This window comes from Narcine bancroftii, chromosome 3 (assembly GCF_036971445.1).
Source record: "Narcine bancroftii isolate sNarBan1 chromosome 3, sNarBan1.hap1, whole genome shotgun sequence".
Taxonomy (NCBI): Eukaryota; Metazoa; Chordata; class Chondrichthyes; order Torpediniformes; family Narcinidae; genus Narcine; species Narcine bancroftii.
Genome location: NC_091471.1, coordinates 185,804,534 through 185,820,591, shown reverse-complemented (window position 1 = coordinate 185,820,591; position 16,058 = coordinate 185,804,534). Strand labels below are relative to the sequence as shown.

The 16,058-nt window shown below is 41.3% G+C and overlaps 1 protein-coding gene across 3 annotated transcripts in view; it reads left to right on the top strand.

Annotated features, from left to right (window-relative positions):
* Window positions 1–601: 601 nt before the first annotated feature.
* The window catches only part of LOC138757929 (ubiquitin-conjugating enzyme E2 D2-like), a 47,399-nt gene continuing 31,942 nt past the window's right edge, over window positions 602–16,058 (top strand). The window contains exons 1-2 of one of the 3 annotated variants that reach the window (XR_011353996.1): window positions 602–875; window positions 7,122–7,185. Coding sequence is in view for 2 of the 3 variants with exons in the window: in XM_069926081.1 (XP_069782182.1) it covers window positions 852–875; window positions 7,122–7,185 (88 nt within the window). In the remaining variant the exon portion in view is untranslated. The remainder of the gene's footprint in view (window positions 876–7,121; window positions 7,186–16,058) is intronic. The other 2 variants (XM_069926081.1, XM_069926082.1) reach the window with 2 other exon arrangements.

The window sequence follows — 16,058 nt, the reverse complement described above, 5'->3', positions numbered from 1 at the left end:
CCAGGGTGATGGCGGGCCTTTATGATGTTGGTTGCCTTCTGAAGCAGTGCCTCCCGTAGTTGTCTGCAATGGATGAAAGGTTGGTGTCTCAAAAAGGACCCAACATGTTAAGGATACACACAAGGCAAAATAATGGGGCTAAAGATTGATGCCCACAGGTCTGGATACTAGTATCTCAGAATCCTATTAGAAGTGACTACTGAGAAAGTGGTTATATCTGTTACAAACCTCCAAAATTCCGAGAAGGAATCAAGGGACCTTAAGGATAGAAATGGAGGAAGAACGTGGCGCAGCAGGCTCTGGGGCTCAACACTTTTTATGCTTTTGTTTCCTGCGTTTTATTGGCTGTAGCTTTAATCAGTAACTTACAAAAGAAAATCGTGGGAGCTTCTTGTGCCCTACCTAGCCGCCATCAGGTCCGAGGTAGTTCCTGGGCAACCAGTCTTCCACGCCTCCCTACCAACCCTCAACGCACGAAAATAGCACTTGTGAGCGCTCCCTCTGCGGGCGTGAAGCCATGAACATTGCGTGCACTGAGCCCATCGGTTTGGCTTGTCTTGGCGTATTGTGCGCGGAATGCGTACGCAGCGACGGGGCGGAAAGTAGTTCCGGCCGCCCCCGCCATCTTGTGGCGAGAAGGAGCAGTGCCGCAGCGACCGGACAGGGACTGTGATTTCTGGCCGCAACCCGAAGCTGCGCTGCGGCAGCCGGGGACGATCCACAGCCCGACGCTCGCGCTCCGGCCCGCTAACGGGCTGAGGGAGCCCGAGCAGCCGCGGCACAGGCGCGAGCATCTGCCCGCTTTCCTACCGACAAGCCCCGAACGGGAGCAGGAGGATCCGGCCCGAGGAATGGCAATGAAGCGGATTAACAAGGTACGGGTGCCGGGGCTGATGCAGGCCCCGGCCTAGGCGCAAAGAGACACCCGGGGGGGAGAATGTCTGCCTGGGCGCGTCGGTAGGGCCTTCCTTCACTGAATGTGGCCCCTTGGGTGCGGGCTCCGGCCCCCTCGCCCCCTTCCCGGGTGCGGACTCCGGCCCCCTCGCCCCCTTCCCGGGTGCGGGCTCCGGCCCCCTCGTCCTCTTCCCGGTTGCGGTGGTCTAGTATCCGCCCCTGCTGTCTCTAGCCCTTGCCAGGTGCGGGCGGTCCGGTGTCTGGCCCTCCCCGCCTCCCCTCGCTGGGAGTTGGCGATCCGATCTCAGGCCTTCCCTTTGCCTCTGTTTTGTAATGTTCAATTAGACCTCCAGTGAACGTTTCATTCTCTGGAGGATGGTGAATCTGAATTGTTAATTTTACTTCTCTCTCTACAGATGCTGCCTGCCTGACTATATACTTACAGCCTTTTCTTTTTTTACTTCTGGTCTCTGGCGCACATTGATCTTGAAAAACCCTTTGTATAACTTCCATTGTGTTATTATTGAAGCCAAGCAGTAAAAATAATCAAACTTCCTCTAACAATCTGTTGAAGTATAGCATTCAAATTTGAAATCAAATGATAACTTGTCCTGCTTTTGAAACATCAGATTAGATGCATGGGGAGGGGCCGGGTAGAATGTGAGAATGGAATTTGTACATACCTCAGATACCTGTCCACACTACCTGAACCATACTTTGTCCACATTTCAGTTTGAATGCATTCTGAGGTTTGCAAGGTTGTTTTCAATTTTGGTTCAATCTTTCGATAATGCCTATTTAAGGTTTTTGAAAAGATTTAAGTCTTATTTGAAATAATTTTCTAGGGACTTGGAGTTTTGAACTTTTGTGGAATTGGTTATAAACTTTTGTTGATTAGTCTGTTTGAAATGAGATTATATTTGACAATCCTGATGAGTTAGTTGCATTGTTTTAAGAGTTTTAATAGTAAAGTGGAAATTAGAATGTTTTTGAAATTATGGAAAAATATTCACAGTAAATATTTGACTCTTTTAGAAATGGCATCATCTTGTTTTCCTGATAGTGAATTTAATTTGTTGAATAAAAATGTTGCAAATACTAAGTGCTAGGCTGATAGTTCCATCAGGTCATGGTCAATATTTTGCCACAGTTAAGAGAGTGGTGCTTTGTTATAGATGAACATAAAACAAGAGAAAGTCCTCCCAGTTGTCCGTGTGGGCTTTGGTGAATATTAGTGAGGAGGATAAGCTTGTATTTCTTATAAAGCTAGGGTGGATATTTTTAGCTTTTACATAGTGGAGGTAGTTCCGTGTAGTGGGGATGTCAGTCAAGGCAGAGATATGGTATTCTCAGCATGCTAGGAATTTTGTATGTTCCCCTGAGATCTCTTATTTGAATTTCTGCAAATCATAGGCCTTGACTTTTAGCTTCTCCACCATTTAAATACTTAAAAGGGACATTGAAGAAAAGGCAATTATGGAGTTGAAATCAACCTGCAGGGTTAAAATATAGAACAATATAACACAGGAATAGACCTTTCTGTCTACCTTGTCTGTGCAATCACCATGCCAAATTAAACTAAATCTCTTCTGTTTGGACATGATCCACAACCCTTCATGGGTTCATGGGCCTGTTGAAAAGGCTCCAAAATGGCATTATTGTATCTGCTTCCGCCACTTTACCTGGCAATGTGTTTCAGCTATCTTACCTGCTCTGTTTAAAATAAAGCATTTGCACATATCTTTCATACTTTCTTCCTCCCAAAATAGGTTATTTCTAGCATTTGACATTACCATGCTGGGGGTGGGGGGGGGGGCGGGTGGGGGACTTTTTCAATATCTATGCCTCTAATAATTTTATAAACCTCCGCAGAGAAAACAATTCAAATTTCTTAAACTGCTTATCCAAGTGACATCCTGGTGAACCACTTGTGTACCCTCTCTAAAATTTCCACACCTAAACACAAAAAATGGCAGCACTGGCACTGGTGTGGACCTGCAGAAAGCAAGGAGCGAAGACACAGCACTCCCTCGTGGGGTCCGACTGCTATTGGCTCTGTACAGGCTTTAAAAGGCCTGTTAAAGGAGATGATGGTGCTTTATTTTAAAATCCTACATCTACAGGGTCAATAAACAGTAGGTGCTGGAGTAGGCCATTCAGCCCATTGAGCCAGCACCGCCATTCATTTAGATCATGGCTCAAATTCCACTATCAATACCCTGTCCCTGCCTTCTCCCCATAACCCTCAATTCATACCCCTTTATTCCCCTGTACATAAGAACCTTATCTAACTCCCTCTTGAACTTATCCAGAGAACCCACCTCTGCAGCAAAGCATTCCACAGACCAACAACTCTGGGTTAAAAAAAATTCTCATCTCTGTCCTAAAGGGGTTTTTCTGTATTCTTAAATTATGGTCTCGAGTCCAAGTCTCCTCCAACATCGGGACCATGTAATCAGTTTCTGGGCCTAAGATGGCAGGCATAGGATTGGCAGCAGCCACAAGAGATTCCAGTCTCTGGGCAAGCAGAAGACTAGCATAGGGCACCAGAAAACAGGGAGAACACCCCTCGTTGAGAAAGAGAAGCAAAGGAGTCAACCCATGTGACGGTGACCATGGTGGCGGACCAGTGAGGGGCTCTGTGGCTGTTGTTAACTTGAGGCGAAAAACCTTCATGGGTTATGGGCTGCTGACAACTGTAGTCAAAGGACTCTCTCCAGGCTGGAGACTGTCTGAAGGGTACCAGGTATCAGAACTGGGATGTGAGATGGTGCTGGAGGTTTCCTGATCATGACAGAGGTGTACATCTGGAGCTTGGGTTGCTAATGGTTTGGACTGAAGGCTGTGGAAGTTGTGGGAACACTAGAGATGAAGCCATGGACATTCAGTGACTCTGGAGGGGGTGGGGGGGAGCTCTTGCTTCTTTCTCTGGCTGTAAGGGGAACTGGGCAATTTTTACTGGTAGTGAATGTCTGCCTAACAGTAGACTAAAGAAAATTTTGTGTAATATCACATTTTCTGTTTAATTACATGACAAGGTCGGGTCAGATACAGCAATGAGCTCTCTGAACCCTTCTCCATTAACAATGGCGTGAAGCAAGGCTGTGTTCTGGCACCAACCCTCTTTTCAATCTTCTTCAGCATGATGCTGAACCAAGCCATGAAAGACCCCAACAATGAAGACGCTGTTTACATCCGGTACCGCACGGATGGCAGTCTCTTCAATCTGAGGCGCCTGCAAGCTCACACCAAGACACAAGAGAAACTTGTCCGTGAACTACTCTTTGCAGACGATGCCGCTTTAGTTGCCCATTCAGAGCCAGCTCTTCAGCGCTTGACGTCCTGCTTTGCGGAAACTGCCAAAATGTTTGGCCTGGAAGTCAGCCTGAAGAAAACTGAGGTCCTCCATCAGCCAGCTCCCCACCATGACTACCAGCCCCCCCACATCTCCATCGGGCACACAAAACTCAAAACGGTCAACCAGTTTACCTATCTCGGCTGCACCATTTCATCAGATGCAAGGATCGACAATGAGATAGACAACAGACTCGCCAAGGCAAATAGCGCCTTTGGAAGACTACACAAAAGAGTCTGGAAAAACAACCAACTGAAAAACCTCACAAAGATAAGCGTATACAGAGCCGTTGTCATACCCACACTCCTGTTCGGCTCCGAATCATGGGTCCTCTACCGGCACCACCTACGGCTCCTAGAACGCTTCCACCAGCGTTGTCTCCGCTCCATCCTCAACATCCATTGGAGCGCTCACACCCCTAACGTCGAGGTACTCGAGATGGCAGAGGTCGACAGCATCGAGTCCACGCTGCTGAAGATCCAGCTGCGCTGGATGGGTCACGTCTCCAGAATGGAGGACCATCGCCTTCCCAAGATCGTATTATATGGCGAGCTCTCCACTGGCCACCGTGACAGAGGTGCACCAAAGAAAAGGTACAAGGACTGCCTAAAGAAATCTCTTGGTGCCTGCCACATTGACCACCGCCAGTGGGCTGATAACGCCTCAAACCGTGCATCTTGGCGCCTCACAGTTTGGCGGGCAGCAACCTCCTTTGAAGAAGACCGCAAAGCCCACCTCACTGACAAAAGACAAAGGAGGAAAAACCCAACACCCAACCCCAACCAACCAATTTTCCCTTGCAACCGCTGCAATCGTGTCTGCCTGTCCCGCATCGGACTTGTCAGCCACAAACGAGCCTGCAGCTGACGTGGACTTTTTTACCCCCTCCATAAATCTTCGTCCGCGAAGCCAAGCCAAAGAAAAAACATGACAATAAAATGATCTTGAATCCTTTGATAGGGGGGGGGGGGGTGTCCAGTGTTCTGGTTTTTGTTTAGATTTCATCATCTCTGGTCTCTTGTTTTTGTATCACTAATTTTTAAGTGTTTTTCAAACGTCTTTCAGAATTCTTACGTTTAACATTTAAATTGCTAATGTTTATGACTGAGGATCCCAGCATCAATTGCTGTGGTACAATGCTGGTCACAGCTTTCATTCACAAAACACACTGCAATCACTCTTGTCTTCTATTACCAAGCCAACTTTAGATCCAATTTGCCAACTTCCGTGGATTCCATGGGTTCTAATTTTTGGATCAGTCTTCCTTGTCAGTAGCCTAGAGTTGAGAGGGAGGAAATTTAAGGGAGATGTGTAGGGCAAATATTTACATAGTGGAGCAGGCTGCCAGGAGTCATAGTGGAAGCTGGTACAATTTTATCATTTAAGTGTCTTTGAAATAGACACACATATATGATGAGGTAGAAATGTGTCTATCAAGTGTAATTAGCAAAGTTTTAGTTTGATTTTCATTCTTATTTGGCACAGACATGTGGGCTGAAGGGCCTGTTCCTGTATGGTACTGTTCAATGTTCTCAGCCTTAACTGCACATTTCTCATCAATATAGAGCATTCCTGGAACAGTTCCACACAGAAACAGACCCTTCAGCAGCTCTAGGTACAAGAACTGTTTATTTCCAGCAACTATCAGGCTCTTGGAATCTACCCTTGTAAAATTAATGCATGGATTGCTCTAACTTCACAAAAGGACTGTCAGTACTATTGCAGTCACTTTTTACACTAGCATAACTGAATATTTATTACCTATTGTCTCTTTAAAATTCAATTACTGGTTTCATGAAGTACCTGTTTGGCTGCAGCAGGTAAGAATATATACATTGCTCAGAGTACATGCCAATAATTTCATCATTCAGCCAACTCTGCAACTTAGCATGAAGCCAATCTAGCTCACCCTATCTGCCCCATGATCTTTATTCCTCTCTTCCCTGACTGTTCGTGTGTCAGTTGAAATGCCTCTGACATCTATTTTCATATGTTTTCACTCCTCCCTTGCAGCATGTTCCAGGCACCTACCATTCTCTGTGTGATGAAGTCAAGGTTATCAATTTTTACCCATAATTAAAGTCCTGCAATCCAGGCAGCAACCTGGTGAACTCTTCTACACCCTCTCCAGGACTTCTCGACCTTCCTGTAAAGTAGCTACCAGAACTGCACACGGTACTTCAGATGTGGCGTAACCACAGCTGCAGCATAGAGAGGATATGAAGTGGAAGATGAACTTAATTTGTACATCAATATCTCATTCATTCATCATTGGTAATGTCTCAGAAAAAAAGACACAAGAGGGAAGGAGTTGATTGCTGGAAACTACAAGTTACAATAAATGTCACTGATATTTAAATAGTTCTCTGAAGTAACAGTGTCAATGTTTGGGCAGTGGAGAGGCTGAGAATGATGGTGAGGTAGAGCATTGTCATGTGTTTTGTGAAGGGTTGACATGTTTTAATCCTGTGGTGAATATGTACTGTGGTTATAACCCTGAACTGTTAACCAGAAGATAAGAATTCAGACCTTCCACAGTGATGAGAACATTTTTGAGATATTGTTGAATTTGCTGCCATTTCCCATTCAGGTAGTGGTTTCCACATTGTAGAACTTAACTGCTTTCCTTCAAAATAAAATCCCCCTTCCCCCTCTCCACAGGTCTATGTTCTACATAGATCAGATTAGTGTGTTTAGTGCCAGGTCTCTTGGTTTTGCAGTTCCTTTAAACTTGCATCATTCCTTCCAACTGCATTACCTCAAAAAATTGTTTATGTTTCAAGATTTGTGAAAGGTAAGGTTTCCATGTTGAACCTCTTTTGAATATTGCTTCATTCCTGAAATTAATTCTACTTTCTATATTGGAAACCAGGAGCTGCATGATTTGTCCCATGATCCTCCAGCACAATGTTCTGCAGGCCCAGTTGGAGATGATGGTGAGTACTATTTTTTTTAAAGTAAATTTTTCCATTGATCATTCAGTAAGTTCATTATTAAACTCAGAGTCTGCTGAATGGAAACATTGAATACTTAACATCATGCCATGATTGCATCAGGCATTTTTCACACATCTTTTGTACTTGTCTTACATGAAGATGTACTTTATCTACCAATCTTTCTTTTGAATATTTTATTTTTTTTATTTTCAAAGACTCATAAAAATTCAAACAACCAATACAATCCCTTTCAGCACTTGTAGAGTCTGTATTTATTCCCCCCCCCCCTCCACCTCCCCACCCCAATACATGTGGTTATATAAATTATACAAATACTAGTGGGGTCCATGACCCCTGTAGAAACCTAGAAAAAAACCAGGTTGACTAAATAACAAAAGGTAAAGAATAAAAAGGACTTAAACAAAACTTTAAAAAAAAAACTAAAAAAGCACAATGTCTGCATTGACCTACTTCCTTAATTCAACTCATTTCCCTGCTGGGTCAGATTGTTACAGTACCCATATTTCGAAGGTGGGGGGGAAGCTAGTCAAATCTGCATGCCAATGTATTTCAAATAGGGTTGCCACACCTTAACGAATGTGTCGTGTTTCTTCAAGGGAATGCAATTCTGCATTTCCATATTCCATCGTGTGGTATTTAATTGGGAGTTGGACTTCCATATAACTGCTATACACTTCCTGTCTACCGACAAGGCAACCTTCACAAATTGAATTTGGTATTTGGATAGTCTAAAACTCGCGTCCCCAATATCTCCCAGAAGGTACAACTCTGGATCCTGTGGAAAATCCACTTTGTAATTTTTTTTTTCAGAATGTCCCCCAGGTCCTCTCAGAAGCTTTACCAATCTTCACTGAAAAATGAGAAAGCTTTTGTTCTTGAAGATTTACAGCAAATTTAGTGCAGTTAAGTCAACAGTAGTGGAAAAGTGTTGGTCTGGACCGATTTCACTTCAGCATTATGATTGTTGATGTTGACAGATTCTTTTCAAAAGATATGCGTTCAAATCATTAACCATGGCTATTGTTCAGCGAATTGCCAGCAATAACTAAAAGTCTTTGATTCATTTTTCATCAACTGGAAAACAATTAGCAGCATACCGTTTGATTCTTTGTTGGGTAATTTTTTGGATTGTGAAAAACAAAATCATTTAATGCATAACACGAGTGCTTGGAAACTCAGCAGGTTGCACAGCTTTCAGTGTAAGTGAAAAGGAAATCAATATTTCAGGCCTGAGCCCTTCTTCAGGAATGTTGAAAATAAAGGATGGGGAGAAAGGGGAGGAACACAGGCTAACAGGTAAGATGTTATAGATAAATACAGGTGGAAAAGAAAGAAGCTGTGAAGTGGCGGGGAGAGGGCAGAGGTCAAAGAGATAATTCTCTGATAGGAAAAGGAAGAAAAGGGGGTGGGGACGGAGAAGGGAAATGGGAGTGAAGGAAAGAGGGAGGAAGAGAGAGAGACCAGAGGAGGGGGGGTTTAATGGACATTGATCAATATTAATGCTGTCTGGTTGGAGACTGCTGATATGGAATACAAAGGTGTTGTTCCTCCAATATGCAGGTGACCTCAACTTGGCAGTACATGAGGCCTTGGACAGACATTTCACTGTGATGATGGGGTTTAGAGTTAAAGTGGTTGGCCACTGGGATAGACAGAAGGTGGTTAATGAAGTGATCTCCTGTCCACTAGAGGAGGCTGCATCAGTAGGATGCAGTAGATGACCCCATGCAGATACACAATTGAAGTGTTGCTTCACTTGGAAGAACTATTTGGGGTCCCGAATGGTGGTGAAGGAGCAGGTGTAGCTGCAAGTGTAGCAAGGTACAGAGGGAAGGGATGAGTGGGCAGGGTAGTCACGGAGAGAGAAATCCTTTCGGAAAGCAGTGGGGAAAGGGAAGATGTGTCCGGTAATGGAAATTGCAGAGAACAATACTTTGGTTATAGAGGCTGGTGGAGTGGTAAGTGAGGATAAGGGGAACTATGTCATTGTCGTGTCCAGGGGACCAGGGCAGGGCAGATGTGCAGGAAATAGAAGAGATACAGATAAAGGCTGAGTTAATGGCAGTAGAAGGGAAGGCAGATTTTCTGAAGAGGGGGAGACACCTCAGATGTCCTAGGATGGAAAGCCTCATCCTGGGAGCAGATGCGGCAGAGAAGGAGGAATTGAGAGAAAGGAGTGCAATCCTTGCAGCAACTGTGGGAAATAATGAGTTTATAAAAACTGACTGGACATAGTTTGTCTCGTTAAATGGAAACTGATTGAGAAAGGGGCCAATTGAATTTGAGGTCATGGTGAAAGTTGGCAGCAAAGTTGATAAAGTTGATAATCTCTTCATGGATACAGGAGGCAGCTCCAATGTAGTCATCATTATAACAGAGGAAGAGCTGAGGGGCCTTACCTGAATGGGCTTGTAGTAGGGATATGCAATGAAAGGAAAGGTATAATTGGAGCCCATACAAGTACCCAAGACAACAGTTATGATTTGGAGAAAGTTGGATGAGCCAAAAGAAAGTTATTTAGGATGAGTACAAATTCTGCCAGGTGGAGGAGGATGGTGGTGGGAGAGGGGTCTGGTTTCTAAAGTAGCTTGTACATATTGGAGGGTCATAAATAAGACTTCACTATTTAAGGAATGCAGGGCAGAAAACATGGTAAACCTTCAAATAAGTGATAAGGATAATGTACAAATCTATGAAAGATTTAAGAACAGAATACTAAGAAAACAATAATGGGTTTGGGGAATTGTTGGTGTTCTTTAAATTTAACAGAAATAAGGGAACTGCTAGATTTTTAGAGTTGATAATAGCCATACAGTAGATTAGTCACTAAAATTAAAGTACACGAAACTGGTGGTAATATTCGTGTAGATTGATAATTGATTGCAGGTAGAAAGCAGAGTTGGATTAATTGGTTATGTTTTAGATGGGCTGGAATTGTGAGCATTTCTGGAAAATGACTTTGAGGTAGAACACCTGCTATCCAGTCTTCACTGTGAGAGTGATTGTGATTCTGGATATTTTCTATGGCTCAGAAAGATGGTCAGATTATTATTTTTTTTCCTCAAGGTAATACTGCCAAATACTGGAGGACATGCATTTATGGTGCGAAGGAAAAAGTTTAAAGGAAATGTGCAAAGAAGGTTTCAAACACCAAGTGATAGGATACAAGAAGGGTCTATTGGGGAAGAGGCAGAAACTGGAACGGTAGTAGAATTGAATATGCAGAAAAATGTAGACCGCACCCTCTGTGTGACTCCCTTGTCCACTCCTCCCTCCCACCAATCGTCGACTTGGCACCTACCCCTGTGAATACAGGATATGCTTCACTTGTGCCAACTTCTCCCCACCAATCATCCCCTTGGCACCTACCCCTGCGACCACAGGATATGCTCCACTTGTGCCCACACCACCTCCCTTGCCACCATTCGGGCCCCCAAACAGTCCTTCCAAGTGAAGCAACATTTCACTTGTGAATCTGCAGAAGTCATCTACTGCATCCATTGTTCCTATTGTAGCTTCCTCTACATCTGAGAGACTGGGAAATCACTTTATTGAGCACCTCGGCTCTGTCTGCTGCAATAGTGTGGTCTTCTGGTGGTTACCCATTTCAATCCCCCATCCCATTCCCTTGCTGACCTGTCTGTCCATGGCCTCATGCACTGCCAGACTGAGACCACCTGCAAATTGGAGGAACAACACGTAATCTTCTATCTGGGCACCCTTCAACCTGATGACACTGACATCAACTTCTCTGGCTTCTGTTAAATTCCTATTTCCCCTGTGTCTCTCTCTCCCTGTCACCTTTCACAGAGCCAACATCAATTCTCATCTCTCCTCCTATCATATCCAATTAATGCCTTTTGTTGGCCTTACTCCTCCCTCACCTTTTCTTTAATCCAACGCCTTCCTGTTTGCTTATTCCTTGAAAAAGGGCTCAGGCCTGAAATGTCAGTAATATATCTTCACCTCCTATGGATGCTGCAAGACCAGCTGAGTTCCTCCAGCATTTCTGTGTGTTTTGATTACAATCCTAGCTTCTGTAAACTTTTGTGTTTCACTAGGAAAATGTAGGTATACGGATGATGTGCAAACAGAAGAGATTTAGTTTGGTATCTCATTTCGTGCAGACGACGTGGGTCTGTTACTTTACTGTTGTATGGCCTGTATTTAGAGCTAGATTGCACAGTGATAAATTTTGCATCTATAGTGTATCAAGTTGCATTTTGGAGGGGAGTCCCCTGTAGGGGAACTCCAGCCCTCTCCAGAAAAGTAAAAAAAAGGTAGGGAAAAAACAAAGTCACTAACACAGAAACCATAACAAATTGAAAGTGAAAGTGTGGAGAAAATGGCAGCAAAGAAAGAAAAACCAAAAACAACGGGAAGAAGAAGGAAGGACGTCGGAGGAGGAAGGTGAAGGCCTTACCGGTACGAGGAGGCCCGCCTTGGAGAGAGAAACCCGCTCCTTGAGGTCAGTGGAAACCCTGAAATCAGGACTACAAAGATGGCTCACAGAGCCAAACAAAAGTGTGCAACCGCGATGCACAAGACAAAAACAAAACCAACGGGAGGGGGGACCAGCTGAGGAGTAAATCTCCACAGCTGAAACAGACAAGTATAACACAACATCCAGACTCTCAACAGGAAAACATAGAAAATAACAAGAACAAGAAGGAAGAGAATAAAAATAGGAAATCAAAGAAATAACAGATGACCAACCCAGAGGAAGAAAACCAACACCAAGACACTTTTAATAAAAATAAGAAGAACAAAAATACCCAACAAAATAAAATAAACAACCCAACAAGAAAATCAGAAGAGACAGAGGTAAAAGACACAGATCCTGGAGTGGACCCAGAAGAAGAGGAGGGAGAACACAGAGAAATGGAAGATGAAGGGAAGGGCAAGTACATGGATATTTTTTTTTAAAGAATATATGGAAACAGTAAAAGAATGGCAGACGCAAGAATTAAGTGAAATAAAAAGAAGAAGAAAAAGTGAATAGATTAGAGATGATCATGACAGATATAGGAAAAAGAGTAGACAAGGTGGAAGAACGAGAAACAGCCATAGAAATGGAGGTAGATGACTTAAAAAAGAAATTAGAAGAATCTGATAAAAAAGTTAAAGAAACACAGGAGGTGTTAGCTCAGAAGATAGATATGATGGAAAATTATTATAGAAGAAACAATATAAAGATAGTGGGCCTTAAGGAAGATGAAGAAGGCAAAAATATGAAAGAATTTATAAAAGAATGGATCCCCAGGGTCCTGGGAAGACAAGAATTACAGGAAGAAATGGAAATAGAAAGGGCACACAGAACATTAGCCCCTAAAACACAACCACAACAAAAACCAAGATCCATTCTAGTAAAATTCCTAAGATATACAACAAGAGAAAATATATTGGAGAAGGCAATGGAAAAAAAAAAGAAGACAAAAAAACCACTGCAATACAAGGGTCAAAAATATTTTTCTATCCAGATATAAGTTTTGAACTCCTGAAGAAGAGGAAGGAGTTTAATGCAGCAAAAACGACCCTAAGGAAAAAAGGTTATAAATTTATGTTAAAATACCCAGCGGTACTTAAAATAGTTATTCCGGGGCAGCAAAGCAAACTATTCTCGGATCTGGAAAAAGCACAAAAATTTGCAGAACAACTACAAAACAGACAGAGAGATGAAGAGATGTAACAAGAATAGAGTACAAGTAAGAACTAAGAAGGGAAAGAAAGGGAAGGAAGTAAGGAGGGAATTAAGAGAGTGACCTTTGTTATATATGAAGATTAAAATCTTTCCTGGGGGGGCTGGGTGGGGAAGAATAACGGTCACTGCGAAATCAGTTGACACTTGCGAGTGGATTCGCAAATCCAAATGGAGAGGGGAGATGTGGTTGCCCGTCAAGGGACAAAAGGCAACTCAGAAAGGGGAGGGACTATTGGGGTTAAAGGAATTTTAGATATGAGAATAGTGGATATATTTTATGTTTTAGAAATGTTGTCTTATAATGTGTTCAAAAAAAAAGAAAGCAGAAATGGATAAGAAGGGAAGGTGGTGATGAGGAAACGGAAAGGAAAGATAAACAAAGTATGATATGACTATATTGAACTATATGACTTTAAATATTAATGGAATACATAACCAAATCAAAAGGAAGAAACTGTTAAATTTACTGAAAAAAGAAAAAATTGATATAGCATTCGTACAAGAAACACTTCTAACTGAAGTGGAACACAAGAAATTAAAGAGAGATTGGATAGGACATGTAACAGCAGCATCATATAATTCAAAAGCTAGAGAAGTAGCTATATTAATCAATAAAAATGTACCAATCAAAATAGAAGAGGAAATAATAGATCCAGCAGGGAGATATATAATGATAAAATGTCAGATATATTCAGAATTTTGGAATTTACTCAATGTATATTCACCTAATGAAGAAGATCAAAAATTTATGCAAGATATCTTTTTGAAGATAGCAGACACGCAAGGGAACATACTAATAGGAGGGGATTTTAACCTTAATTTGGATTTTAACATGGATAAAACTGGAAAAAAACTAACAGAAAGAACAAAGTAACCAAATTTATAATTAAATCGATGCAAGAAATGCAACTTTTGGATATATGGAGGAAACAACACCCAAAGGAAAAGGAATATTCATATTATTCGGGTAGACACAAAACATACTCAAGGATAGACCTATTCCTGTTATCAGCCCACTTTCAAGGGAGAGTTAGGAAAACGGAATATAAAGCTAGACTATTATCGGATCACTCACCCCTGTTATTGGCAATAGAACTAGAGGACATCCCACCAAGAATGTATAGATGGAGATTAAACTCCATGCTACTTAAAAGACAGGATTTTAGAGAATTCATTGAACGACAAAATAAAATGCACTTCGAAATAAATACGGAATCAGTGAAAGATAAGTTTATACCATGGGACGCAATGAAAGCGTTCATCAGAGGGCAAATAATAAGTTATTTAACTAAGATGAAGAAGGACTACAATCGGGAAACAGAACAGTTGGAAATGGAAATAACAAATACAGAAAAAGAATTAGCAAAAAGGAAGATACAAGTAAAAGAAGAGAATTGGCAGACAAAAAAATAAAATATGAAACACTACAAACATATAAGGTGGAGAAGAACATAATGAAGACAAAACAGAAATATTATGAACTAGGGGAAAAAACGCACAAAATTCTAGCATGGCAGCTTAAGACAGAACAAGCTAAGAAAATGGTATTGGCATTAAGTAAAAAGGACAAACAAATTACATATAATCCAATGGAGATCAATGAAAACTTCAGGGAATTCTACGAACAACTATATCAAACTGAAAACGAAGGGAAAGAAGACAAAATAGATGAATTTCTAACTAAAATTGAACTACCGAAATTACAAACAGAGGAGCAAAATAAATTAATAAAATCATTTGAAATAGAAGAATTACAGGAGATATTAAAAAAAACTACCGAACAATAAAACACCAGGAGAGGATGGATTTCCAATGGAATTCTATAAAACATTTAAAGACTTATTAATTCCTCCCCTCCTGGAAGTAATCAACAGATTGATAAAACACAAAACATACCAGATTCATGCAAAACAGCAATAATTACAGTAATACCAAAGACAGGGAAAGATCCACTAGCACCAGCGTCATATAGACCAATATCTCTACTTAACACAGATTATAAGATAATAGCTAAACTATTAGCAAACAGATTGGCCGACTATGTACCAAAAATAGTAAATCTAGACCAAACTGGATTTATTAAAAAAAGACGAACAATGGACAATATCTGTAAATTTATTAACTTAATTCATGCAGTAGAAGGAAATAAAACTCCAACAGTAGCGGTTGCTTTAGACACAGAGAAAGCCTTTGACAGGGTAGAATGGAATTATTTATTCAAAGTACTACAAAAATTCAGCCTACCAGAGCAATATATTAATTGGATTAAAGCATTATAGAAGGGACCATTGGTGAAAGTGACAGTAAATGGATATATATCAAAACAATTTAACTTGAGTAGATCAACAAGGCAGGGATGTCCACTATCTCCCTCACTGTTTGCGTTAGCTATAGAACCACTAGCAGAACTGATAAGAACAGAAAATAAAATAAGAGGGATAAAAATAAAAGAGAAGGAATATAAAATCAGTCTATTTGCAGATGACGTTATAATATACTTAACAGAACCAGAAATATCAATAAAAGAATTACATAGGAAATTGAAGGAATATGGAGAAGTATCGGGGTACAAGATCAACGCAAATAAAAGTGAAGCAATGCCAATGAATAATGCGGATTTCACAAAGTTTAAGGAAGAATCACCATTTAGATGGCAAACACAAGCAATGCGATACCTAGGTATACAACTAATTAAAAATATTGGCCATCTATATAAACTAAATTATCATCCATTAATGAAAAATTTACAAGACGACTTAGAGCATTGGAAAGACTTACCACTAACACTGATAGGAAGGATAAACTGTATTAAAATGAACATTTTCCCAAGGATACAATACCTATTTCAGTCATTACCAATTGACCTAACTGAGAAATTCTTCAAGGAGTTAAAGAAAATAATAAGGAAATTCTTATGGAAAGGGGGGAAACTGAGGATAGTACTAGATAAATTAACAGAATGGTACAAACAAGGAGGCTTACAACTATCAAACTTTAAGAATTATTATAGAGCTGCACAATTAAGATACCTATCAGATTTTTATCAAACAAGGGAAAAACCAGATTGGACCAGATTAGAACTAGATAAAATAGGGGAGAAGATACCTGAACATATACTATATAAATGGGATGAAAAATTGGTGCAATGTAG